Source organism: Podarcis muralis, chromosome 4 (genome assembly GCF_964188315.1).
Source record: "Podarcis muralis chromosome 4, rPodMur119.hap1.1, whole genome shotgun sequence".
NCBI lineage: Eukaryota > Metazoa > Chordata > Lepidosauria > Squamata > Lacertidae > Podarcis > Podarcis muralis.
The window spans coordinates 4,248,564-4,276,317 of NC_135658.1; the positions used below are offsets into that span (position 1 = coordinate 4,248,564).

The 27,754-nt window shown below is 45.6% G+C and overlaps 2 protein-coding genes across 3 annotated transcripts in view; one reads left to right on the forward strand and one right to left on the reverse strand.

Annotated features, from left to right (window-relative positions):
• Positions 1–27,754, reverse strand: part of LOC144327627 (uncharacterized) — a 365,071-nt gene that overhangs the window by 9,179 nt on the left and 328,138 nt on the right. The window lies entirely within an intron of this gene.
• On the forward strand, positions 2,391–27,583 carry LOC144327626 (uncharacterized). 2 transcript variants are annotated; one of them, XM_077928012.1, is made up of 5 exons: positions 2,691–3,225; positions 3,422–3,503; positions 3,865–3,947; positions 22,046–23,968; positions 24,975–27,583. In XM_077928012.1, exons 2-5 carry the CDS (start codon positions 3,443–3,445, stop codon positions 26,010–26,012), a joined length of 3,105 nt encoding a protein of 1,034 aa, XP_077784138.1. In that variant the 5' UTR covers positions 2,691–3,225; positions 3,422–3,442; the 3' UTR covers positions 26,013–27,583. The 2 variants fall into 2 exon arrangements, with proteins under 2 accessions (XP_077784137.1, XP_077784138.1); XM_077928011.1 differs by lacking the exon at positions 2,691–3,225 and adding an exon at positions 2,391–2,564 and having other exon boundaries at positions 22,046–25,009.

Consider the following 27,754-nt stretch of genomic DNA (forward strand, 5'->3'; position numbering starts at 1 on the left):
CCAGAGGAAGAGCTTGCAGGGAAAAGGGCTTTGCAGGAGGCAAGGAAGCTCCTCCTAGAATTCCGGAGTGGAGAGATAGGAGGGGATCCCAGGGTCATCTAGTCCAACCCCCTGCAAGGCAGGAATCTCAGCTAAAGCATCCATGGCAGATGGCCCTCCGATCTCTGCTGAGAAACCTCCAAGGAAGGAGAGTCCACCACCTCCCAAGGGAGACCTTTCTCTGCCCAACTGCTCTTAGGTGTCCCTCAAGGCAGCGGGTCCTGAGTTCTAGCCCTGCTTAAACCATTGCACTGGCTACCAAGGAGGAACCCAGCAAAGTTCAAAATAAATAAATCCTATTCTTTCTTATGCATGCTTTTTATGCTAATATACAAAAGTATCCTATTTCCCTTTCCAGAAATGCTTAATTGCTAACTCAATGGACTGAAAATGGATGGTTGTTATTATGTTTAGGGAAGCTTTTAATATTTGAAGGACTATTGTATTTTAATATTTTGTTGGAAGCTCAGCTGTACCTGCCGGAGGTGATTCAAAGCCATCCTGGTGAGTGATGGGTGGTGTGGGGGACCCCCATGGGGAAGTGGGGGAGGGAGGAGCTCTGGGGATGGGGTTGTCCGTCTGCCGGAGAGGAGGACCCTACTGACCCAGGTTCACGTATCCTGTTTGAAAGGGGAATCATCTTAGGGATTTCCTGTGGAAAAAAATGTTAAGATATACTTTTGTGAAAAAACCCGAAGCTTTTCTTTTTGGATGTAAGAAGAAAGGACTGTAAGAAGAATGGAGACTAAAATTGATAGATTATGCGGAATTGGACAAATTAACTGGGAAAATCAGATATACTAAACACCAAAAGTTCATCAGAGACTGGGGAAAATTTGTGGATTATCTGAAAAACATATGTGGTGTAGAGACAACGCTAGTGGGATTTCAAGAGGCACTGTAAAAAAAAGAATAAGTACAGTGGTGCCTCGCAAGACGAAATTAATTCGTTCCGCAAGTCTCTTCGTCTTGCGGTTTTTTCGTCTTGCGATGCACGGTTTCCCATAGGAATGCATTGAAAATCAATTAATGCGTTCCTAGGGAAACCGCCTTCAGACCAGGTCCGGGGACAGTCTGTCCCCGGACCTCTTCTGAAGGCTGGGGGGGGGGGGGACAAGGGCTTTTCTTCCCACCCCCAGCATTTTAAAAAACCCTGGGACAGCGGAGGACTTCTCCGCTGTCCGGGGCGATCTTAAAATGCTGGTGGGCGGCATTTTAAAATCGCCCCGGACAGCGGAGGACTTCTCCGCTGTCCGGGACGATTTAAAAGCCCCTGGGAAGGCAGGCAGGGGGGACAAAGACTTTCGCCCCCTGCCCGCCTTCAGAAGGTGTTCCCGCCCCCCGCCCCGCTTCGGAACAGCGTTCCGAAGTGGGGCGGCTGGGGCAGGTCTTCCCGCCCCCCCTCCCCGCTTCGGAACAGCGTTCCGAAGTGGGGCGGCTGGGGCAGGTGATCCCGCGCCCCCCCTCGGAACAGCGTTTTAAAATGCTGGGGGTCGGGAGCGAAGCGTTCGCTGCCGACCCCCAGCATTTTAAAATCTCCAAGGGACAGCAGAGAAGTCTCTGTCCCGAGGAGATTTTAAAATGCTGGGGGTCGGCAGCGAACGCTTCGCTCCCGCCCGCCAGCATTTTAAGATCGCCCGGGGCAGGCGGGGGGAAGGCAGGCGGGGGGGAGCAAAGACTTTTGCCCCCCGCCGGCCTTCAGAAGAGGTCCTTCAGAAGAGTCTTTGCTCCCGACCGCCAGCATTTCCCTATGGGCTTTCGTCTTGCGATGCAAGCCCATAGGGAAATTCGTCTTGCGAAGCACCTCCAAAACAGAAAACCCTTTCGTCTTGCGGGTTTTCCGTCTTGCGAGGCATTCGTCTTGCGGGGTACCACTGTATTGTTTATGAGAACTAATGGGAAAAGGGGGAATAATGGCAATATGAAGGAAGAAATGTGTATTAAAGTTATAAATACGGATGATTGTCAGAGACGCTGTTGGAAGTCCAAAACAGTCATAATTTGTTGTATTTGAGATAAAATGTATAACTGAAGAAAATTAATAAAAAAATTATCAAAAAAAAAAAAAAGATTCCTGCCTTGCTGGGGGTTGGACTAGATGACCCTGGGATCCCCTCCTATCTCTCCACCCCTGAATTCTAGGAGGAGCTTCCTTGCCTCCTGCAAAGCCCTTTCCCCTACAAGCTCTTCCTCTGGTTTCTGGCCAAGGGAGGGAGATGCTCAGAGTCCGGCCAAGAGCCTCACCCCCAAAAGGATATCTGGGCATTGGCGGAGCCAGGGGGGGCAGCTGCCCCCCTGAACCCATAAGAAATAATAAGAATCTGAGAGAGGGCTGAGCTGGAGGGACTCGGCTTGGCAAGGGTTAAAGGGAACTGAGCTGCTTTCCTAGAGAGGACAGGAAGCAAGGGGGGCCAGGTCCTCCAGAGCCAAGGCCCCTCCCTCCCCAGTCCTTTCCTGCAAGGAAGGGGGGTGTTGCTTTGTGTCTCTCCTGCAAGGGCTGATTCGCTGCCCCCTCCTGGGATCTGGTGAGTCTCCTCTCTCTCTGGGATCTGGTGGGGGTCCCAGGCCTGCAGCAGGGGAGGGGGCCTGGGGAGCCTGATCTGCTCCTGCAGGGGGGGGACCCCAAGTCAGGGAGGAGAGGGTCCTGCCAGGCAGGGGCCAGGTCTGCCACGCTCTCCTTCCTGCAGATCAGAGGATCCCAAACTCATTTGGCCCTCCGCCCCCCCCCCCCTTCAGAAAAGATCTCCCTTCTTTAAACAAAGGAGTCCCTGGGACTTTAACTCTGTGTGACGTCGCTCAGCCTCATTGCACAACAGAGGAAACATCTGCAAATGGTTTTCCAAAGCTGGAGGAGGAGGTGGACTAGCCCCCCCCCAAAAAAAAACAACAACGGGGAGGAAGGAAGGAAAAGTAGGACGGAGAGACCAGGAATAAAGAGATGGATCCCAGGCCATAGTCTGGCTGCTGCATTGCAAACCAGTTTGTGTTGAGCTATGTAATAGAATAATAATAAATAAATAAAATCAAGGGAGATGTCTTTGGCCCCGCCCACTTGGCCCTCAGGGGGTTGGCCAGATACATTCCTGGCCCTCAGAGCAAAGAAAAAGAGACCCCACCCCAGGAATCTGTCAGGCGGTGGCCCTGGCCGAAGGTTTCCTCCTGAGTCAGGCAGAGGAGAGGAAGCAGGTGAGAGAGACTTTCCTCTGGATACTCCCAAGGGGCTCCAAACAGGACAGAAAACATCCCATAATGGTCTGCTGATGGCCCATCCTTTTTCTGGGAAGGCATCCATGGAATGAGATCTCACACCCTTCAAGTCTTTGTTATTCTCTTTCTAGTATTTCTCCCCATTCTCTGTTTTGAATCCTTGTTTCTTTCTCAGGGAAAGGATCTCTTTGCAGAAATGGACCTGGATTCCTGTGAGGCAGAGAGGCCTCCGTTGGACACCAGAGAGAGGCCACTGGGTAAGGAGGAAGGTGGTTTTCTCCGTTTGGTCTCATTCTGTTGGTTTTCCAACTCATCTGAGGGTCATCTGAGGGATAGATGGTTGGGAATAAGGGTCTCTGTTTGGTCTCATTTTCTTGGTTTCCCAACTCATCTGAGGGTTCTTTTCATCTTGTTTTGGGGGGAGACAGTTGGGAACAAGGGTCCATAGGAGGGGAGATGTATTTCTGCACAAACAAACATATGAAATGGGCACAAACCTCCAAATACTCTCAGTAGGTAAGGATTTCTCAAAGGCCCAACTGTAGTTAGAGATGCCCTGTTTCACCTGTGAGAGAAGCAGGCACTCCTGGCATCCTGCTTACCTTTTTTCTCTTGCAGGTGGCAGAAGGATGCCAGCAAGACCTCCTGATCCACGTTTTCATGGGGGCAGAAGGGAAGCAGCGGCTGTGGAACCAGATCAGGTCAGGGGAAGCTGCCTTGTGGGGACAGAGGCCGAGGGGTCGAGCAATGTCATGGACTGGTTGGGCACAGAGGAATGGTGGGAGGAAGCAGCCGGGGAACCAGGGAAGACGGCTCAGAGCCCAAGAAGTGGAGGAAGGATGAGCGGTCAGAGGGGCAAGAGGGAGAAGCCTGGGAAGAGGAGGTGTCAGAAGCTGAAGGGGAAACAGGGCTTAGTGAGCTGGGAGACTCTGAGGCAGAATGCAGTGCAGAATCAGAGGCAGAAGAGGAAGGAGGCGAGTGGGAGGAGGGAGGTCGAGAGGCTGAGGTGAGTCAGGAGAAGGAGGAGCCACCAGTGGCTCCCTCTCCTTCTGCCAGAAGCCACCCTCTCTGCTTGTCTCCCAGAGCCAGGTGACCCCCTGCATTGCAGGAATCTCTCCTAGATTATACAAGACCTATTACCATCCAAAAGAGGCTTATTTTATTTCTAGATAAAATAACTGAATGCAAAAATTGATAACTGAATGCAAAAATTGGTTTCTAAGCAGTGGACAAATGAGAACAAATAGTCGCCTGGATTCACCCAACGAACCCCCCGTTCCTCCCCTCTCCATGCCCCCATAGCTCTTTCAGGGGATTCCCCGCATCGTCGGTCGAGGAGAGAGAGGAGGTTGTGTCGGAAAATGGCACCGGGGGTGGGAGGGGTCCTGAGGAGGAGATGGATGTCAGGGAACTGCCATCAGTGCCGGAGGGAGGGAGCAAGCTCCAGAGGGATCTCAGAGAGCGTCCCGGGATTGGGAGAGGCAGCCCATCTTCTGGGGAAGGGAATAAGCTTAGCTCCAGTGGAGAAGGGGGGCAGATGGGGGAATCTGAGAGGGGGTCACATGACTCCTTGCCGGGGACCAGCGGGGGGAGGAAGGGTCCTCCGCTGCCTACGCCCTCCTTGCGCAGAAGGCTTCCGCACAGGAAAAGTAGGAGGAGACTGGGCATGAAAGAACTTCTTTGTTGGAAGAAGTTTAAGAAATGCCCACTGATGTATTCTGTCAGCGATTGAGACAGCCACGGGTGAGTGGCTGTCCGGACAGAAAAGGTTCACTTAGGCATCCCAGCCAGGTGTGGGCACCGGCTTACGCACGAGCAACCCCTAGAACCATTACAGCAATCTGTCAGTTCCTGACGTTGCTTGTGCGCAGTCCCGGAGAGGCAGCATGATGAGCCAAACGGAGCCGGCCGGAGGAACAGAGCAAGAAGCCTTGGTGTGAGGTCTGGTTGAGAGGAACCAAGACCTGGAGGTGCATGTAGCTACCCTGACGGCGTGGCTGGAGGAGAGACGGGCTCAGGATGCACAGGTCAGAGCCACCCCGATAGGGAGGAAGGTTCAGGGGCTGGTCCACAAATTTGGTGGAAAGCCCCAGGACTACAATGCATTCTGAACGGAAATCCAGTACGCTTTGGAACTGCAGAAAGATGACTTTGCCAATGACTGGGAGAGGGTGGCTTACATTGTGGGACATCTGCAGGATGGGGCGCGTGAATGGATCAGGCCCCTAATGGCGACGCAGAATGATGCATTGAAAGATCTCAAGAAATTCTACCAGGCGATGGACGCGATGTACTCTAGGAAGGTTGAGCAAAGCGTGACACGCCGGGAGCTGATGGGGTGCAAGCAGGGGAGCCTGTCCGTCAGAAACTACTGGTCGCGGTTCGCGATGTTAGTCCACAAGTTCAGGTGGGATCTGGGCTCTGAACCTATGCAAATGTTGTTCGAGGGTGGTTGGTCCCCTGAAGTGAAGGACGAATTGTCCCGAGCGCCCCGCCCGCGGTCGATGGATGAACTCACAAAGACTGTGCTTGCGATTGGAGTACGCCAGGAAGCGCAGGCTCAGGAGAAGCGGGAGATAAGGGCGGAACGTTTCCATGACAACCACATTCCTAAAATGCCGAGGGAGCCTTCCCAGGCGGCGGAACTGATGGAAACTGATGCAGCGCGTGCGTGCGAAGTTTCAAACGCCGGTGAAGGTTGGAAAAGGGAGGGAAAGGAGTGGAAAACTACCAAGAAGTGTTTCCTCTGTCAGTGACCGGGACATTTTGCCAAGGTCTGCCCTCAACGAAAGGCCTGGCAAGGCATGATGGGGGCTGCAGGCCACGACGAGAAGGGGGAGGAGGGGCAGGTGCAGGGAAACGCCAACGCCTGGCTGCCAACCAGCGGGGCCAGCAGCCAGGTCAGCAATCAATAGAAGTGCCCCAACCTGACCCCCCCCCAAGGCAGCGGTAGCCATAGAGGTGGTGCTAGAACTCCCAAACGGGCACCCCGTCAAGGTGGAGGGACTGCTAGATTCTGGCAGCTCATGTAATTTCTTCAGCAGAGACTTCGCTCTGGAGCACCAACTCCACCTGTTGCCACTAGATTTTCCCTTGCAGGTGACCACCATCGATGGCAGGGAGCTCCTGGGAGGGGAAGTGACACACCAGACACGGCCAATGCGAATGAGGGTTGCCAGGCACACGGAAACCATTGCCTTTCACGTGGCCACGCTGGCAGGACCCCCAATAATACTAGGAATGAGCTGGCTGGCACTACATGACCCGGTGGTGTCATGGCATCAGCGGTCAGTCACCTTTGGGTCAGCTTACTGCTCAGAACACTGTCTGGGAGGGAAGGAACCAAGGATGACTGTAGCCAGGGTGGCGGGGTTGGCCCTGGAGCAAAAAGGGCAGGTGCCACCACAATATGCTGATTTGAAGGAGGTCTTCAGTGAAAGGGAGGCAGACAAACTGCCCCCCCCCACAGGCCCTTTGACTGCCAAATCAACCTGCTTCCAGGGGCTCAGTTACCAGTGGGTAAGCTGTATGCCATGTCCGACCGGGAGATGCAGGAGCTGCGGCAGTTTATTGACAAGAATCTGAAGAGAGGTTTCATAAGGGAATCTAAGGCGGTGGGGGGCAGTCCAGTGTTCTTTGTGGACAAAAAAGAGACTAATCAACCCAGATTAGTCGTGGATTACAGGGCCCTGAACCTGGTATCAGAACCCGTGACTTTCCCAATGCCCAGGATTGACGATATTTTGACACGTGTGAGGCAGGGGAAGATTTTTACCAAGCTGGACCTCAGGGGAGCATACAATCTGATTAGTATAGGGGAGGGGGGCGAATGGAAAATGACCATGTTCACCCCCCTGGGGGCTTTTGAGTACTTAGTCATGCCATTTGGATTACAATCGGGCTCTGCCTGCTTTCAAGCCTTCATGTATCATGTGTTGGGGGCCCTGCTGTACAAAAATTGCGTGGCCTTTTTGGATGATGTCTTGATCTATTCGGACGATGAAAGGCAACACGTCAGAGACGTCAGGGAGGTGCTACAGAGATTGAAGAAGCATCAGTTGTGGGTCAAGCTGGAAAAATGCTAATTCCACGCCAGGGAGGTTGAATTCCTGGGATACAGGCTGTTAGACAAGGGACTAGCCATGGATCCGGGCAAGGTAAAGGCAGTGCTGGAATGGAAAGCCCCCCAAAACAGAAAGGATGTGCAAAGGTTCCTAGGCTTCAGCAACTTCTATAGGAAGTTCATAAGGAACTTCGCCCACTTGACAGCGCCCATAACGGATTGTCTTAGTAGCAAAAAGAAGTTTGCGTGGACAGAGGGAGCGCAGCAATCCTTTGAAAAACTGAAGAGGGCGTTTGCCTCAGAAGAACAGCTCCTGCACGTGGATCCGGAGAAGCCCATGAGGCTGGAGACGGACGCGTCCGAACGCGCCATTGGAGTGGTCCTTTTGCAGCCCGGGGACAAGCAGAACTGGATGCCGTGTGCCTTTTTCTCGAGGAAACTGAGCAAGTCAGAACAAAACTACACAGTGTATGACCGAGAACTGCTTGCCATCTATGCGGCATTTCGGCAATGGAGACATCTGTTGATAGGGGCGCGGCACAAGATCCAGGTCCGAACTGACCACAAGAACTTGGAATACTGGCGGGCCGCGCAAGTGCTCAACCAGAGACACATCAGATGGTCCCAGGATTTCGCCAAGTTTTTCTTCGAGATCCGATACATGCCGGGAGAGGAAAACGTAAGGGCAGATGCTCTCTCCCGGAAACCAGAGTACATGGAAGGAGAGGGGCCACCAGAGACCAGGCACGTGTTCTGCCTACGCCCTCCTTGCACAGAAGGCTTCTGCGCAGGGAAAGTAGGAGGAGACTGGGCATGAAATAACTTCTTTGTTGGAAGAAGTTTAAGAAACGCCCACTGACGGATTCTGCCAGCGATTGAGACAGCCACGGGTGAGTGGCTGTCCGGGCAGGAAAGGTTCACTCAGGCAACCCAATCAGGTGTGGGCACCGGCTTACGCACGAGCAACCCCTAGAACCATTACATGGACCAAGTAAAATTCATCCCAGAGAAGAACTATACTTATTGAATCTCAGGAAAAGTAGCAGTGATGATGATGATGATAGTAATACAGTGGTACCTCGGTTTACAAACTTAATAACAACAACAACAATAAGAAACTCAAAATTTTCCGGAAGAGGACTGTTCTTAAATCGAGGTGTTGTTGTTGTTTAGTTGTTTAGTCGTGTCCGACTCTTCGTGACCCCATGGACCAGAGCACGCCAGGCACTCCTGTCTTCCACTGCCTCCCGCAGTTTGGTCAGACTCATGTTCGTAGCTTCAAGAACACTGTCCAACCATCTCATCCTCTGTCGTCCCCTTCTCCTTGTGCTCTCCATCTTTCCCAACATCAAGGTCTTTTCCAGGGAATCTTCTCTTCTCATGAGGTGGCCAAAGTATTGGAGCCTCAGCTTCACAATTTGTCCTTCCAGTGAGCACTCAGGGCTGATTTCCTTAAGAATGGAGAGGTTTGATCTTCTTGTAGTCCATGGTATTCTCAAGAGTCTCGTCCAGCACCATAATTCAAAAGCATCAATTCTTCGGCGATCAGCCTTCTTTATGGTCCAGCTCTCACTTCCATACATCACTACTGGGAAAACCATGGCTTTAACTATACGGACCTTTGTTGGTAAGGTGACGTCTCTACTTCTCAAGATGCTGTCTAGGCCTGTCATTGCCCTTCTCCCAAGAAGCAGGCGTCTTTTAATTTCGTGACTGCTGTCACCATCTGCAGTGATCATGGAGCCCAATAAAGTAAAATCTCTCACTGCCTCCATTTCTTCCCCTTCTATTTGCCAGGAGGTGATGGGCCCAGTGGCCATGATCTTCGTTTTTTTGATGTTGAGCTTCAGACCATATTTTGCGCTCTCCTCTTTCACCCTCATTAAAAGGTTCTTTAATTCCTCCTCACTTTCTGCCATCAAGGTTGTGTCATCTGCATATCTGAGGTTGTTGATATTTCTTCCGGCAATCTTAATTCCGGCTTGGGATTCGTCCAGCCCAGCCTTTCGCATGATGAATTCTGCATATAAGTTAAATAAGCAGGGAGACAATATACAGCCTTGCTGTACTCCTTTCCGAATTTTGAACCAATCAGTTGTTCCAGATCCAGTTCTAACTGTAGCTTCTTGTCCCACATAGAGATTTCTCAGGAGACAGATGAAGTGATCAGGCACTCCCTTTTCTTTAAGAACTTGCCATAGTTTGCTGTGGTCGACACACTCAAAGGTTTTTGCATAGTCAATGAAGCAGAAGTAGATGTCTTTCTGGAACTCTCTAGCTTTCTCCATAATCCAGCGCATGTTTGCAATTTGGTCTCTGGTTCCTCTGCCCCTTCGATATCCAGCTTGCACTTCTGGGAGTTCTCGATCCACATACTGCTTAAGCCTTCCTTGTAAAATTTTAAGCATAACCTTGCTGGCGTGTGAAATGAGTGCAATTGTGCAGTAGTTGGAACATTCTTTGGCACTTCCCTTCTTTGGGATTGGGATGTAGACTGATCTTCTCCAATCCTTTGGCCACTGCTGAGTTTTCCAAATTTGCTGGCATATTGGGTGTAGCACCTTAACAGCATCATCTTTTAAAATTTTAAATAGTTCAGCTGGAATACCATCACTTCCACTGGCCTTGTTATTTGCAGTGCTTTCTAAGGCCCATTTGACTTCACTCTCCAGGGTGTCTGGCTCAAGATCAGCAACCACACTACCTGGGGTGTACAAGACATCCATATCTTTCTGGTATAATTCCTCTGTGTATTCTTGCCACCTCTTCTTGATGTCTTCTGCTTCTGTTATGTCCGTTCCACTTTTGTCTTTTATTATGGAAATCTTTGTACTAAATGTTCCTTTCATATCTCCAATTTTCTTGAACAGATCTCTGGTTTTTCCCATTCTATTGTTTTCCTCTATTTCTTTGCATTGCTTGTTTAAGAAGGCCTTCTTGTCTCTCCTTGCTATTTTTTGGATATCTGCATTCAATTTCCTGTGTCTTTCACTATCTCCCTCGCATTTTGCTTGCCTTCTCTCCCCCACTATTTGTAAGGCCTCGTTGGACAGCCACTTTGCTTTCTTGCATTTCCTTTTCATTGGGATGGTTTTAGTTGCTGCCTCCTGTATAATGTTACGAGCCTCCATCCATAGCTCTTCAGGCACTCTGTCCACCAAATCTAAATCCTTAAACCTGTTCCTCACTTCCACTGTGTATTCATAGGGAATCTGACTTAGATTGTATCTTACCGGCCCAGTGGTTTTTCCTACTTTCTTCAGTTTCAGCTTGAATTTTGCTATAAGAAGCTGATGATCTGAGCCACAGTCAGCTCCAGGTCTTGTTTTTGCTGACTGTATAGAGCTTCTCCCTCTTTGGCTGCAGAGAATATAATGAATCTGATTTTGATGCTGCCCATCTGGTAATGTCCATGTGTAGAGTCGTCTCTTGTGTTGTTGGAAAAGAGTGTTTGTGATGACCAGCTTGTTCTCTTGGCTGAACTCTATTAACCTTTGCCCTGCTTCGTTTTGAACTCCAAGGCCAAAATTGCCAGTTGTTCCTTTTATCTCTTGACTCCCTACTTTAGCATTCCAATCCCCTATAATGAGAAGAACATCCTTCTTTGGTGTCATTTCTATAAGTTGTTGTAAGTCTTCATAGAATTGGTCAATTTCAGTTTCTTCAGCACCAGTGGTTGGTGCATAAACTTGGATTACTGTGATGTTAAAAGGTCTGCCTTGGATTCGAATTGAGATCATTCTATCATTTTTGAGATTGCATCCCAGCACAGCTTTCGCCACTCTTTTGTTGACTATGAGGGCCACTCCATTTCTTTTAAGGGATTCTTGCCCACAGTAGTAGATATGATGGTCATCCGAACTGAATTCGCCCATTCCCGTCCATTTTAGTTCACTGATGCCCAGGATGTCAATATTTATTCTTGCCATCTCATTTTTGACCACATCCAACTTACCCAGGTTCATGGTTCTTACATTCCAGGTTCCTATGCAATATTTTTCTTTACAGCATTGGACTTTTCCTTTCGCTTCCAGGCATATCCGCAACTGAGCGTCCTTTCGGCTTTGGCCCAGCCGCTTCATCAGCTCTGAATCTACTTGTACTTGTCCTCCGTTCTTCCTCAGTAGCATGTTGGACGCCTTCCGACCTGAGGGGCTCATCTTCCAGCGTCATAACTTTTATATGCCTGTTGTCTTTGTCCATAGAGTTTTCTTGGCAGGGATACTGGAGTGGCTTGCCAGTTCCTGCTCCAGGTGGATCACGTTTGGTCAAAACTCTCCACTATGACGTGTCCATCTTGGGTGGCCCTGCACGGCATAGCTCATAGCTTCTCTGAGTTATTCAAGCCCCTTTGCCACGGCAAGGCAGTGATCCATGAAGGGGTAAATCGAGTTTCTATTGTAGTAATAATAATAATAATTTTTATTTCTACCCTGCCCATCTGGCTGGGTTCCCCCAGCCATATATATAAACATGAAACATAAATAATTATAATCTGATCCCATATAAAAAGAACATTAACTTTATTTATTTTTTTACCAATCAATTTTTATTGTTTTCTTTACACAGTCATTTTATAATACATTAAATCACATATATACTTTTAACTCTGCCGAGCTTGCGACATCCCTCCTTCCCTTCAACAGGTATCCCTTATTTTTGTTGAGATTTCAGTTCTCACAAGCTGCTAGGAAGCAGCAAGAGCAACAAGGATGTTGACATCAGGTGATTGCTCTCGGCATGAGAAAGGAAGTCTGAGCCAGTTCTCAGACAGTCCTGACTGTAACCAGGGTGGAGCTACAGTTATTTCTTCCACTCCTGGATTGGAGCAGTGTTGAGTCGGAGAACTCTGAAGCTGGACAACTCAGGACGTGCAGTCATGTGTGTTTTGTATGCAGTTTTAATAAAGTAGCCTGAGTCTACGAACTGCCTCTTTCTTCTGATGCCTTGCCGGGAGGAAGTGAGTGTGCTTCTCTCAGGAGGGAGAAGTCCCTTAATTACCGGTGTCTCTGGACTGAGGATAAATTCCTGGGTTCCAGCCAAAGAGCGACCATCGGACTAATGACCCTGGAGTGTCTGGGAGGCTGGCAATGCTCCTGGGCAGGCATTTGTCCAACAACTTTCTCCAGTCGCGTATTTTAATTTCTAACCTTGTATCTGTCTTATACATTGTAGGAGTTATTTCAATCCTGCCAGTGTTTTTAAATCTTTTACAATTATCCTTTAAGTACACAGTACATTTACTCCAACTTTCCTGAAATCTCTGATCGTCCTGATCCCGAATCTTGCCGGTCAGTTTGGCTAATTCCATGTAGTTCATCATTTTCATCTGACACTCCACAATGGTGGGAACTTTCCAGTTTGGGGCCAATATATTCCTTGCCGCAGCTGTGGCGTACATAAATAGCCTTTGGTCTGTTTTCTTAGCCTCCTTCCCCATCAAACCCAACAAAAAAGCCTCTGGCTTTTTGGGAAAGGTATATTTAAGTATTTTCTTAAGTTCATCATAGATCAACTCCCAAAAATTCTTGGCTTTATCGCAAGTCCACCACATATGAGAGAAGTCTCCATCCACTTTTTTACATTTCCAGCATTTCTTATCTCTCATCCTATACATTTTCACCAGTTTTACTGGTATCAAATGCCCCCTATATATCATCTTCATTAAATTTTCTTTTAAAGCCGTACACGCCGTGAATATTCTACCTCTGCCTTCCACTAATTCTAATTGAAATCTTGATTTTTTATCCTTAAACCCAGCTTTCCTTTTATCCTCACTCAATATATCATTCACCTGATGGTATTGCAACCAACCTGTAAACATGCCTTCTATTTGATCATATGGTTTACATTTTAACCCTTGTTCCGTTTTTCTAATAATTCCCTCATATTTACTTTTTTAACTGTCAATACCTCCATTGGCGATATCCATCGTGGGGTTTTCCTTTGCAATAAATTTTTGTTTCTTTCCCATACTTCATAAATTGACCTTCTGATCACATGGTTTAAAAAACCTTTATGAACTTTTACCTTATCATACCGCAGGTACGAGTGCCACCCTTACCTGTTGTCATGACCTTCTAAATCCAATAGGTCCATATTTTCCAATGTTATCCATTCCTTTAACAATACGAGACAGGACGCTTCATAATAGAGATTCATACCTGGTAAGGCAAATCCACCTCTTTCTTTTTTATCTATCAATATTTTCATTTTGATCCTCGGCTTCTTTCCCTGCCAGACAAATCTTGACACTATTTTTTGCCATTCTCTACATTGTCCTGTCCTTTTAATCAATGGAATTGTTTGGAATAAGAATAACATTCTAGGTAAAATGTTCATCTTAATTACCGATATTCTGCCCAAAAAGGATAATTTCAACCTGTTCCAAATTTCTTAATCCTTCTTAATCTCTCTCCATGTGGTTTCATAATTATCTTTATACAAATTTATATTTTTTGTTGTCAACCAAATTCCAAGGTATTTCACTTTCTTAACCACCATAATTCCTGTCCTGTGTTGCAATTCCTCTGTCTCTTCTTTATTCATATTTTACTAGCATTTTGGTCTTCTTTCTATTGAGTTTGAATCCTGCAACTTTTCCAAATTCCTCCTTTTTCTCTAGGGCTTTTTCTATACTGTTCTTTGGGTCTTCTAATGTTAAAACTAAATCATAAGCAAACGCTTTTACTTTAAACTCTTTCAATCCCACCTAATACCTCTGATTTCTGACACTTCTCTCAAATTCTTGTTTAATACTTCCAAAACCGTAATAAACAACAGGAGTGACAAAGGATACCCATGTCTGGTACCTTTAGAGATTTCTTATACAAATCTTTATAAAATTTCAGAAAGGTCTTTCTAATTTCTTTGGGGTCTTCAATTATGTTTTCTGCCTCTCTTATCTTACAAATTGTGTTTTGTTTTTGTCTTGCCTTTAATTGCCATGCCAATAATTTTCCAGTTTTGTTGGTGGATTCAAAATTCCTTTGTCTCATTGTTTTTATCTTCCACTCTACATCCTGACTCACCAACATAGAGAACTGAGTCTGCAACGATTTAATATTTTGTCTTATTATCTCATCTTTTGCTTTTATTGTCAGCAGTCTCTCATTCTCCATGAGATGGGACAGGATTTCTTCTTTCTTCTTCTCCCTTCCTCCTTTCTGAAAACTGTTCTTTTGGATCAGGAATCCTCTCATTACAGCTTTGCTTGCATCCCATACTGCTTCAATGGGTGTTCCTTTGTTTATATTCCACTTAAAGAATTCTGTAATTGTCTCTTTTGCCTAATTTACTATCTTTTGGTCATTGAATAAACTTTCATTCATCCTCCATCTGAATGATGAAGGGTCTTTTCCTTTTAACTCCAAATATAACGAATTATGTTCTGATAATGTCCTTGGGAGAATCTCAATTTTGGAAATTTTTGGCACCAATTCTTTAGAAGTCCAAATGTAATTTTTTTCTACCAAAGCTTGGATTTGGATCTGAAATCAATGTGAACTGTTTTGTTGCGGGATTTCTAAGTCTCCAAATATCTGTTAGCCCCATAGTGTCTGATATATCAAAATATGTTTATGGTAGTTTACCTTCATTCGTGTCTCACCTTTTCGTTGATCTATCCAAATCTGAAATAACCACACCGTTGAAATTGCCCATTACTATCACTCTCTGATCCAAAAATTCTGATAATGTTTCATTGAGCTTCGAATAAAAGTCGGCTTTTGTGTCATTAGGTGCATAGATTCCCACAATGATTACCTTTCTCCCTGGAATGTTATTTGCACTATCAGCACTTTCCCCTCCTCATCTTTATAAATTAATTTTGGGTCATATTTCTCCATTATGTACAATACAACCCCTCTTTTCTTGTTTGTGTCTGAGGCAATAAAGTCTCTCCCCAATCTTTTAGTTCTTAAAATCCTCTTATGTTTCCTTGCGACATGTGTTTCCTGTAAACAGGCTATATCTAAATTCCATTTAATCAAGACATGTTCAATTTTGTTCCTTTTTTTTAAAAGTCCATTCACATTCCATGAAAGTATTTTCCGAGCCTTTTTCTGGTTTGTTCAAGTCTACTATCAAGTCCAAATCAAACTTAGGGGTCCTTTTTATTATTATCCTCTTCTTCCTCTTCTCCCTCTTCTTCTTTCTCCTCTTCTTTTCTTCTCTTCTTCCCCTCTCCTTTTCGCCTCTTCAGACTGGTCCCATCCTGGTCTTAGCTTCTCCACTTTTCCCAACTCTTTATCATATCTTCTGGGGAATTTTTCCAGATCCTGAAGGCTACTTGGCAACTGGTTGGTGGCAGCGGATTAGTGGTGTACGGGTCAATAGTCCGTGAGATGACTGGGGGCTCCGTACGAACACCACAGTTGGCTCCATAGATTTCTGATTGGGTTAATGTTTGGGCTATTCCCAAGCCATTCCGGCAGTGGAATAGGATTATCTTTAAAGCACCTTTTGCACACAGCAACAACATGACATGGAGCTGAATCCTGTTGAAATAGGAAGGAAGGAAGGAAGGAAGGAAGGAAGGAAGGAAGGAAAGATAGATAGATTTGATTTGCATAAATATATATATAAATACTTCAGTATCTGGGAAATGATCACTTGTGGAACGCTTCAGTTTGGGCTCAAGTATTTCATTTATGAAATACCCCTTCATGGATCACTGCCTTGCCGTGGCGAAGGGGCTTGAAGAAACTCAGAGAAGCTATGAACTATGCCGAGCAGGCCACACAAGATGAACAGGTCATAGTGGAGAGTTTTGACCAAACGTGATCCACCTAGAGAAGGAACCGGCAAGCCACTCCAGTATCCTTGCCAAGAAAACTCCATGGACAAAGACAACAGGCATATAAAAGTTATGACGCTGGAAGATGAGCCCCTCAGGTCGGAAGGCGTCCAACATGCTACTGGGGAAGAGCGGAGGGCAAGTACAAGTAGATTCAGAGCTGATGAAGCGGCTGGGCCAAAGCCGAAAGGACGCTCAGTTGTGGATATGCCTGGAAGCGAAAGGAAAGTCCAATGCTGTAAAGAAAAATATTGCATAGGAACCTGGAATGTAAGAACCATGAACCTGGGTAAGTTGGAGGTGGTCAAAAATGAGATGGCAAGAATAAATATGGACATCCTGGGCATCAGTGAACTAAAATGGACGGGAATGGGCGAATTCAGTTCGGATGACCATCACATCTACTACTGTGGGCAAGAAACCCGTAAAAGAAATGGAGTGGCCCTCATAGTCAACAAAAGAGTGGCGAAAGCTGTACTGGGATGCAACCTCAAAAATGATAGAATGATCTCGATACGAATCCAAGGCAGACCTTTTAACATCACAGTAATCCAAGTTTATGCACCAACTACTGGTGCTGAAGAAACTGAAATTGACCAATTCTATGAAGACTTACAACACCTTATAGAAGTGACACCAAAGAAGGATGTTCTTCTCATTATAGGGGATTGGAATGCTAAAGTAGGGAGTCAAGAGATAAAAGGAACAACTGGCAAGTTTGGCCTTGGAGATCAAAACGAAGCAGGGCAAAGGCTAATAGAGTTCTATCAAGAGAACAAGCTGGTCATCACAAACACGCTTTTCCAACAACACAAGAGACGGCTCTACACATGGACATCACCAGATGGGCAGCATCGAAATCAGATTGATTATATTCTCTGCAGCCAAAGATGGAGAAGCTCTATACAGTCAGCAAAAACAAGACCTGGAGCTGACTGTGGCTCAGATCATCAGCTTCTTATAGCAAAATTCAATCTTAAACTGAAGAAAGTAGGAAAAACCACTGGGCCGGTAAGATACAATCTAAGTCAAATCCCTTATGAATACACAGTGGAAGTGAGGAACAGGTTTAAGGATTTAGATTTGGTGGACAGAGTGCCTGAAGAACTATGGATGGAGGCTCGTAACATTGTACAGGAGGCAGCAATGAAAACCATCCCAATGAAAAGGAAATGCAAGAAAGCAAAGTGGCTGTCCAACGAGGCCTTACAAATAGCGGAGGAGAGAAGGCAAGCAAAATGCGAGGGAGATAGTGAAAGATACAGGAAACTGAATGCAGATTTCCAAAGAATAGCAAGGAGAGACAAGAAGGCCTTCTTAAACGAGCAATGCAAACAAATAGAGGAAAACAACAGAATGGGAAGAACCAGAGATCTGTTAAATAAAATTGGAGATATGAAAGGAACATTTCGTATAAAGATTACCATAATAAAGGACAAAAGTGGTAAGGACCTAACAGAAGCAGAAGACATCAAGAAGAGGTGGCAAGAATACACAGAGGAATTATACCAGAAAGATATGGATGTCTTGTACACCCCAGGTAGTGTGGTTGCTGACCTTGAGCCAGACATCCTGGAAAGTGAAGTCAAATGGGCCTTAGAAAGCACTGCAAATAACAAGGCCAGTGGAAGTGATGGTATTCCAGCTGAACTATTTAAAATTTTAAAAGATGATGCTGTTAAGATGCTACACTCAATATGCCAGCAAATTTGGAAAACTCAGCAGTGGCCAGAAGATTGGAGAAGATCATTCTACATCCCAATCCCAAAGAAAGGCAGTGCCAAAGAATGCTCCAGCTACCGCACAATTGCACTCATTTCACACGCTAGCAAGGTTATGCTTAAAATTCTACAAGGAAGGCTCAAGCAGTATGTGGATCGAGAACTCCCAGAAGTGCAAGCTGGATTTAGAAGAGGCAGAGGAACCAGAGACCAAATTGCAAACATGCGCTGGATTATGGAGAAAGCTAGAGAGTTCCAGAAAGACATCTACTTCTGCTTCATTGACTATGCAAAAGCCTTTGACTGTGTTGACCACAGCAAACTATGGCAAGTTCTTAAAGAAATGGGAGTGCCTGATCACCTCATCTGTCTCCTGAGAAATCTGTATGTGGGACAAGAAGCTACAGTTAGAACTGGATATGGAACAACTGACTGGTTCAAAATTGGGAAAGGAGTACGACAAGGCTGTATATTGTCCCCCTGCTTATTTAACTTATACGCAGAATACATCATGCGAAAGGCTGGGCTGGATGAATCCCAAGCCGGAATTAAGATTGCCGGAAGAAATATCAACAACCTCAGATATGCAGATGACACAACCTCGATGGCAGAAAGTGAGGAGGAATTAAAGAACCTTTTAATGAGAGTGAAAGAGGAGAGCACAAAATATGGTCTGAAGCTCAACATAAAAAAAACGAAGATAATGGCCACTGGTCCCATCACGAAGCTCTACTTAGAACCATAATCCGTTCCGGAGGTCCGGTCATAACCAGAAACGTACATAAGTAGTGGCACCCTTTTCCATAGAAAGTAATGGAAAAGTGAATTGATCCATTCTAGACGATGACTAACACCCCCAAAACAGCAATTTAACATGGATTTTACTCTCTAAGAATACCATAGAGCCATAAAATGAAGGCAATAATCAATGTACTGTACGATAAAATAAATAAGACAGTATTGTAGATGAAAAAAAGTATTTTTTTTTCTTCTTACATGCACTGTGGATGGGTGGGCTTATCTGGCTACAAGCTGGGGGTGGGGCAAGGGTCAGTAAAGAGCTGATTTCACTTTGGCCAGGGTAATGCTTTTTTCTTGCCAGGCCAGGTTCTTCTCTAGACTTCCTCAGGTTGGTTCCTTGGCGCGGTTTGGGGCTGCAGTGCACCCTGCTATGCCTCTTGCAGGCAGCACCTCTTCCACAGATTCGAGGGTGGAATGGGGGCCCTCTCCCCGGCAGCAGAGGCCTCAGCGCTGCTCCGCAGCGGGCGGGGAGAGTTCCAGTAAACCGAAGGCCTCTCCCCGGCGGCAAAGGCTCCATCACTGCCCTGCAGCCGGCCGGGCGAGCTCTGGGCTGCTGGCAAGACCTCTGGCTCTAGAGGAAAGTTCATAAGTCGAAGCACCTACTGAACTGGAATTGTACAAAAGTAGAGCCGTACATAAGTCAAGGTTCCACTGTTTCCGGGTTTTTCACAGTTGGTGTAATGCAAGTAGGATATAAATCTTCTCTGATTCTTCTCCGCACGTATTTCATGCCATCACTACCAAGAAAGGAGATTTGGGTCTCATCGCTCCAAATAACACTGTCCCATTGTTCCACTGTCCAGTTAACATGGGTTTAATCTTTCAACTTTGCTTGAGAGATAATAATGGCTTTTTTCTTAAAAGTCTAACATCTAGACCAGTCCTTGCACTCAACTTCATAGTGCCAGTGTGGTGTAGTGGTTAAGAGCGGTAGTCTCGTAATCTGGGGAACCGGGTTCGCGTCTCCGCTCCTCCACATGCAGCTGCTGGGTGACCTTGGGCCAGTCGCACTTCTCTGAAGTCTCTCAGCCCCACTCACCTCACAGAGTGTTTGTTGTGGGGGAGGAAGGGAACGGAGAATGTTAGCCGCTTTGAGACTCCTTAAAGGGAGTGAAGGCGGGATATTAAATCCAAACTCTTCTTCTTCTCTCATGTAGGGACAGTCTCTCCATTCTTTGATCATCACTTGCCTTTGTGCACCTTTCCCTGACTTTACCACTCTGATTTTGTAGTGACTGAGTCTCCTTATACCCTTTCAAAAATATTGAAAGGCCAGCTTTCCTTAGGTTTTTCCCAATCTTTCATCTAATTTCTTCATAACTGTAGCCTTGTTTACTTAATAGTACAATCTTACATCACTTTCTGGGTGACCAGTCAACTGTTTGTGCCATTTCTATAATTTTATTATGTTTTACACACTCACTAAATGAATGAACACAAAAAACCAACCAACTTGATAGCAATCACATAACACACTGAAAATATCAACCTAAGCAAGTTGTGCTTCCTTTTTTTTGTTATTTGGCTATAGCATTTGATAAAATATAGGTAACTGAACAAACTTTGTTGGATTACATTCTTGATTAAATTATCTTTCCATTTGTTCTGAAGATTTATTGCTTCTCCGTCCAGTTGCGCTCCCACTGCGAGCGTCTGCCAGCTTCTATTTTTCAGCATAATCACTGGAGAAAGCAAACGAAGCAGAATGCACAGTGAAATGTGAGAAGGACAATAAATCAGTCCAGACATTTCTTCTAATCTAGAAGCTTTTATTTACATGCCAAACAGTAAAATACTCCACCAGAGAATTCAGACATCTTTCTCGGCTGAAAGCCACACTCCAACTAAAAACGAAAACACTCTTTCACAGCATAACAGCTGACGTAAAGTCCTGGCTTACTTCCTTTGTAAGCCCGTCCCCTCAAGCTTGAGACACAGAAGGTTAACCCTTCACTACACCCAAACCCCCTCTTGTCTCGCGCCTGAGGGGGAATATTGACCCTTGGTCACCCCAAACCCAGACCTTCGCAAAACTCCCCATGTCTTTAGAAGGAGAGTGGCTTCGTGAACCCATCAGCGAGGTTCTTGGCGGAAGGACAGTATTTCAGCGCAACTAATCCCTCCTGAACACTCTGACACACATTCTGAAAGCGAATGTCTAAGTGTTTGGTCCTGGCCTTGAATTGACCCGTCTCGGCCAAACGAAGGCATGGCTGGTTGTCTTCGAAGACAAGTATCGGCAGACAATTTGTTCCGCAAAATTCCTGGACCAAACAAGCATAGAACTCTACCTCTCTGCACACCTCTGAAAGAGCACTGAACTCAGCTTCAGTGGATGAGAGCGCTATAAGACTCTGCTTCTTGGACCTCCATCCAACTACCGAGTTCCCAAACTTCACCACTAGGCCAGACACAGACCTGTGATCCTCAAGATTAGCCCAGTCTGAGTCCACAAAACAAGTCAGTTTGACTTCACCTTGCGCTGGCAACCTAAGACAAAAGCCTTTGGTTTCCTGCAAATACCTCAGAACTCTCTTGATGCCATTCCAGGCTTGCACACTAGGGTCTGAAGCTTCCCTGCTGAGCAGATTGACAGCAAACGCTATATCAGGTCTGCTCCACTGGGACAAGTACAACAAACTCCCTAGGGCTGACTGAAACACTTCAGTATTTTCGACCACAGCGTGTTCTACTTGCTGACTATCCTTCACAAAACTAGTCTCCATAGGACTTCTCACTCCTGCACAATCACTCATCCTGAACTTCTGAAGCAGTTGCTCAATTTTGCCTCTCTGGCTGAGCAAGAAGCTTCCATCTTGTGCTTTGACAACATCTACACCTAAATAGGTCTTGACAGCACCAAGCTGCTTCAGCTTGAACCGTTTACCTAGCTGTTTTTCAGCGTAATCATGGGAGAAAGCAAACGAAGCAGAATGCACAGTGAAATGTGAGAAGGACAGTAAATCAGTCCAAACGTTTCTTCTAATCTAGAAGCTTTTATTTACATGCCAAACAGTCAAATACTCCACCAGAGAATTTGGACATCTTTCTCGGCTGAAAGCTGCACTCCAACTAAAAACGAAAATGAAAACACTCTTTCACAGCATAACAGCTGATGTAATGTCCTGGCTTACGTCCTTTGTAATCTCGTCCCCTCAAGCTCGAGACACAGAAGGTTAACCCTTCACTACACCCAACACCATTTATATATAATTTTATGATAATACTCCAAAAGAAGTGGTGTTTTGAGCCATCAAACCTCTGAAATACACTTTTTTCCAAAACTCTTCCACAATTTTGACCACTACTGTATATTAAAAAAAGCAACATTCAACAACTCATCTGAATCTCATAATAAACTCCCTTCAGTTCTTGATTTGTTCCTGAGGCTCTAATCCCTTTTTGTTTCCATTGCAGATGGTGATGAATTGGAAATCGAGAACAAAGGTGACCACGAAAAAATCCCCAGAGAGGAGAAAGCACACAAAAAAAATGGAGTTTGGGGAAACCTGCAGTCACAGCTCCCATTCCACTTCCGATCAACAAAATCTCATGGGAAAGAAACTCTATCAGTGCATGGAATGTGGAAAGAGCTTCACTCATAGCTCCTCACTCACTTCCCATCAAAGAATTCATACAGGGGAGAAACCCTATCAATGTGTGGAATGTGGAAAAAGCTTCACTCATAGCTCCTCTCTCACCTCCCATCAAAGAATTCATGCAAGGGAGAAACCCTATCAGTGCATGGAATGTGGAAAGAGCTTCAGTCGGAGCTCCTCTCTCACTTCCCATCAAAGAATTCATACAGGGGAGAAACCCTATCAGTGTATGGAATGTGGAAAGAGCTTCAATCACAGCCATAGTCTCACTTCCCATCAAAGAATTCATACAGGGGAGAAACCCTATCAGTGCATGGAATGTGGAAAGAGCTTCAGTCGGAGCTTCTCTCTCACTTCCCATCAAAGAATTCATACAGGGGAGAAACCCTATCAGTGTGTGGAATGTGGAAAGAGCTTCACTTGTAGCTCCCATCTCACTTCCCACCAAAGAATTCATACAGGGGAGAAACCCTATCAGTGTGTGGAATGTGGAAAGAGCTTCACTTGTAGCTCCTCTCTCACTTCCCATCACAGAATTCATACAGGGGAGAAACCCTATCAGTGTGTGGAATGTGGAAAGAGCTTCACTGATAGCTCCTCTCTCACTTCCCATCTAAGAATTCATACAGGGGAGAAACCCTACCAGTGTGTGGAATGTGGAAAGAGCTTCCGTCAGAGCTCTGATCTCACTGCCCATCAAAGAATTCATACAGGGGAGAAACCCTATCAGTGTGTGGAATGTGGAAAGAGCTTCACCCATAATGCCTCTCTCACTTTCCATCAAAGAATTCATACAGGGGAGAAACCCTATCAGTGTGTGGAATGTGGAAAGAGCTTCACTTGTAGCTCCCATCTCACTTCCCATCAAAGAATTCATACAGGGGAGAAACCCTATCAGTGTGTGGAATGTGAAAAGAGCTTCACTCATAACGCCTCTCTCACTTTCCATCAAAGAATTCATACAGGGGAGAAACCCTATCAGTGCATGGAATGTGGAAAGAGCTTCAGTCAGAGCTCCTCTCTCACTTCCCACCAAAGAATTCATACAGGGGAGAAACCCTATCAGTGTGTGGAATGTGGAAAGAGCTTCACTTGTAGCTCCCATCTCACTTCCCACCAAAGAATTCATACAGGGGAGAAACCCTATCAGTGTGTGGAATGTGGAAAGAGCTTCACTTGTAGCTCCCATCTCACTTCCCACCAAAGAATTCATACAGGGGAGAAACGCTATCAGTGTGTGGAATGTGGAAAGAGCTTCACTGATAGCTCCTCTCTCACTTCCCATCACAGAATTCATACAGGGGAGAAACCCTATCAGTGTGTGGAATGTGGAAAGAGCTTCACTGATAGCTCCTCTCTCACTTCCCATCTAAGAATTCATACAGGGGAGAAACCCTACCAGTGTGTGGAATGTGGAAAGAGCTTCCGTCAGAGCTCCGATCTCACTGCCCATCAAAGAATTCATACAGGGGAGAAACCCTATCAGTGCATGGAATGTGGAAAGAGCTTCAGTCAGAGCTCCTCTCTCACTTCCCATCACAGAATTCATACAGGGGAGAAACGCTATCAGTGTGTGGAATGTGGAAAGAGCTTCACCCATAATGCCTCTCTCACTTTCCATCAAAGAATTCATACAGGGGAGAAACCCTATCAGTGTGTGGAATGTGGAAAGAGCTTCACTTGTAGCTCCCATCTCACTTCCCATCGAAGAATTCATACAGGGGAGAAACCCTATCAGTGTGTGGAATGTGGAAAGAGCTTCACTGATAGCTCCTCTCTCACTTCCCATCACAGAATTCATACAGGGGAGAAACGCTATCAGTGTGTGGAATGTGGAAAGAGCTTCACCCATAATGCCTCTCTCACTTTCCATCAAAGAATTCATACAGGGGAGAAACCCTATCAGTGTGTGGAATGTGGAAAGAGCTTCACTTGTAGCTCCCATCTCACTTCCCATCAAAGAATTCATACAGGGGAGAAACCCTATCAGTGTGTGGAATGTGGAAAGAGCTTCACTCATAACGCCTCTCTCACTTTCCATCAAAGAATTCATACAGGGGAGAAACCCTATCAGTGTGTGGAATGTGGAAAGAGCTTCACTTGTAGCTCCCATCTCACTTCCCATCGAAGAATTCATACAGGGGAGAAACCCTATCAGTGTGTGGAATGTGGAAAGAGCTTCACTGATAGCTCCTCTCTCACTTCCCATCACAGAATTCATACAGGGGAGAAACGCTATCAGTGTGTGGAATGTGGAAAGAGCTTCACCCATAATGCCTCTCTCACTTTCCATCAAAGAATTCATACAGGGGAGAAACCCTATCAGTGTGTGGAATGTGGAAAGAGCTTCACTTGTAGCTCCCATCTCACTTCCCATCAAAGAATTCATACAGGGGAGAAACCCTATCAGTGTGTGGAATGTGGAAAGAGCTTCACTCATAACGCCTCTCTCACTTTCCATCAAAGAATTCATACAGGGGAGAAACCCTATCAGTGCATGGAATGTGGAAAGAGCTTCAGTCAGAGCTCCTCTCTCACTTCCCATCACAGAATTCATACAGGGGAGAAACGCTATCAGTGTGTGGAATGTGGAAAGAGCTTCACTGAAAGCTCCTCTCTCACTTCCCATCAAAGAATTCATACAGGGGAGAAAACCCTATCAGTGTGTGGAATGTGGAAAGAGCTTCACTGATAGCTCCTCTCTCACTTCCCATCACAGAATTCATACAGGGGAGAAACGCTATCAGTGTGTGGAATGTGGAAAGAGCTTCACCCATAATGCCTCTCTCACTTTCCATCAAAGAATTCATACAGGGGAGAAACCCTATCAGTGTGTGGAATGTGGAAAGAGCTTCACTTGTAGCTCCCATCTCACTTCCCATCAAAGAATTCATACAGGGGAGAAACCCTATCAGTGTGTGGAATGTGGAAAGAGCTTCACTCATAACGCCTCTCTCACTTTCCATCAAAGAATTCATACAGGGGAGAAACCCTATCAGTGTGTGGAATGTGGAAAGAGCTTCAGTCAGAGCTCCTCTCTCACTTCCCACCAAAGAATTCATACAGGGGAGAAACCCTATCAGTGTGTGGAATGTGGAAAGAGCTTCACTTGTAGCTCCCATCTCACTTCCCACCAAAGAATTCATACAGGGGAGAAACCCTATCAGTGTGTGGAATGTGGAAAGAGCTTCACTGATAGCTCCTCTCTCACTTCCCATCACAGAATTCATACAGGGGAGAAACCCTATCAGTGTGTGGAATGTGGAAAGAGCTTCACTGATAGCTCCTCTCTCACTTCCCATCTAAGAATTCATACAGGGGAGAAACCCTACCAGTGTGTGGAATGTGGAAAGAGCTTCCGTCAGAGCTCCGATCTCACTGCCCATCAAAGAATTCATACAGGGGAGAAACCCTATCAGTGTGTGGAATGTGGAAAGAGCTTCACCCATAATGCCTCTCTCACTTTCCATCAAAGAATTCATACAGGGGAGAAACCCTATCAGTGTGTGGAATGTGGAAAGAGCTTCACTTGTAGCTCCCATCTCACTTCCCATCGAAGAATTCATACAGGGGAGAAACCCTATCAGTGTGTGGAATGTGGAAAGAGCTTCACTGATAGCTCCTCTCTCACTTCCCATCACAGAATTCATACAGGGGAGAAACGCTATCAGTGTGTGGAATGTGGAAAGAGCTTCACTGAAAGCTCCTCTCTCACTTCCCATCAAAGAATTCATACAGGGGAGAAAACCCTATCAGTGTGTGGAATGTGGAAAGAGCTTCACTGATAGCTCCTCTCTCACTTCCCATCTAAGAATTCATACAGGGGAGACACCCTATCAGTGTGTGGAATGCGGAAAGCGCTTCACTGATAGCTCCTCTCTCACTTCCCATCACAGAATTCATACAGGGGAGAAACCCTATCAGTGTGTGGAATGTGGAAAGAGCTTCAGGAAGAGCTCCTCTCTCACTTCCCATCAAAGAATTCATACAGGGGAGAAACCCTATCAGTGTGTGGAATGTGGAAAGAGCTTCAGGAAGAGCTCCTGTCTCACTTTCCGTCAAAGAATTCATACAGGGGAGAAACCATATCAATGTGTGGAATGTGGAAAGAACTTCAGTCAGAGGTCCCATGTCACTTCCCATCAAAGAATTCATACAGGGTGGACACCCTATTAATGTGTGGAATGTGGACAGAGCTTCAGTGAAAGCTCCTCTCTGTTTTCCCATCAGAGAATTCATACAGGCTAAAGAGAAAAAGGGGACGTGGTCTACATACATAGATTTGCTGAAGGGAAATGGAAATTAAAAAAATATGAGGAAATAAAAGATCATTTGCAGAGTTGGTTACACTACAGACAATTACATGAGTTGTACAAGGAAGATAATATGAAAGGGTTTAGTTATACATTTTATAGATTTCGAAAGGAAATTACAGAAGAAGTGCAGGTGCTGAAGAAAGTGTATAGTATTTTACTAGAATGGGAAACAAAAGATGAGGATGTCAAATCGGTCATGATCAAATGGGCACAAGATATAGGACATAACATACAATTTGAGGACTGGGAAAAATTGTAGAAAGGAAATTTGAAATTTACAGACTGTTATCTTTTGAAAGAAAACTACAGTGGTACCTTGGTTTACATACGCTTCAGGTTGCATACGCTTCAGGTTACAGAATCCACTAACCTAGAAATAGTACCTCAGGTTAAGAACTTTGCTTCAGGATGAGAACAGAAATCGTGCTCTGACATCGCGGCAGCAGTAGGGGGCCCCATTAGCTAAAGTGGTGCTTCAGGTTAAGAATAGTTTCAGGTTAAGATCGGACCTCCAGAATGAATTAAGTACTTAACCCGAGGTACCACTGTAGTTGGAAAATGTACAGATGGTACATTACACTAGTACATAAAGCAAAAATATATAAAACCGAGTCAAACATATGTTGGAAATGTAAAGAAAAAGAAGGGACTTTTTATCATATGTGGTGGAAATGTAGAGAAGTTAAAAAATTGTCGGAAATGATGTATAATGAATTTTAAAAAATGTTCAAATTGACATTTGTAAAAAAACCAGAAGCTGAATTCGGTGCTTTGTCAGAGCTTTGTAGGGAACTAGAGTGTTTAAGTCCAGAACCAAACATTTGGACATACGTTTCCAAAATGTATGTCAGAGTGTTTAGACAGGGAAGTTATGTCCTGTTGCTGGGGGTGTGTTCATATACGGGGTTTGTACTCTTTGTAATGTGAAATACTTTACTTTCTGTTTTCCTGTGAAGGGGAGAGACAGCATGTCAGCTCCCTCTGCTGGACTGCTGAATTATTTTGCCGCTGTACAATAAAGTTTTTTAGATTATAAAGAAGATGAGTACTGAAGGAATGGGTTTCTGTGTAGTCAGTTTGAAATGGACCCCAAGCCCTCCTTTTCTTATTTCTCCAAGGGAGCATTTCTAAAATGCATTAACTTGAGCTGTTGAGCAAAATGCATAACAAGAACACAGCTGTATAAACAAAGCTCTCTCCTGGTCGGAGCT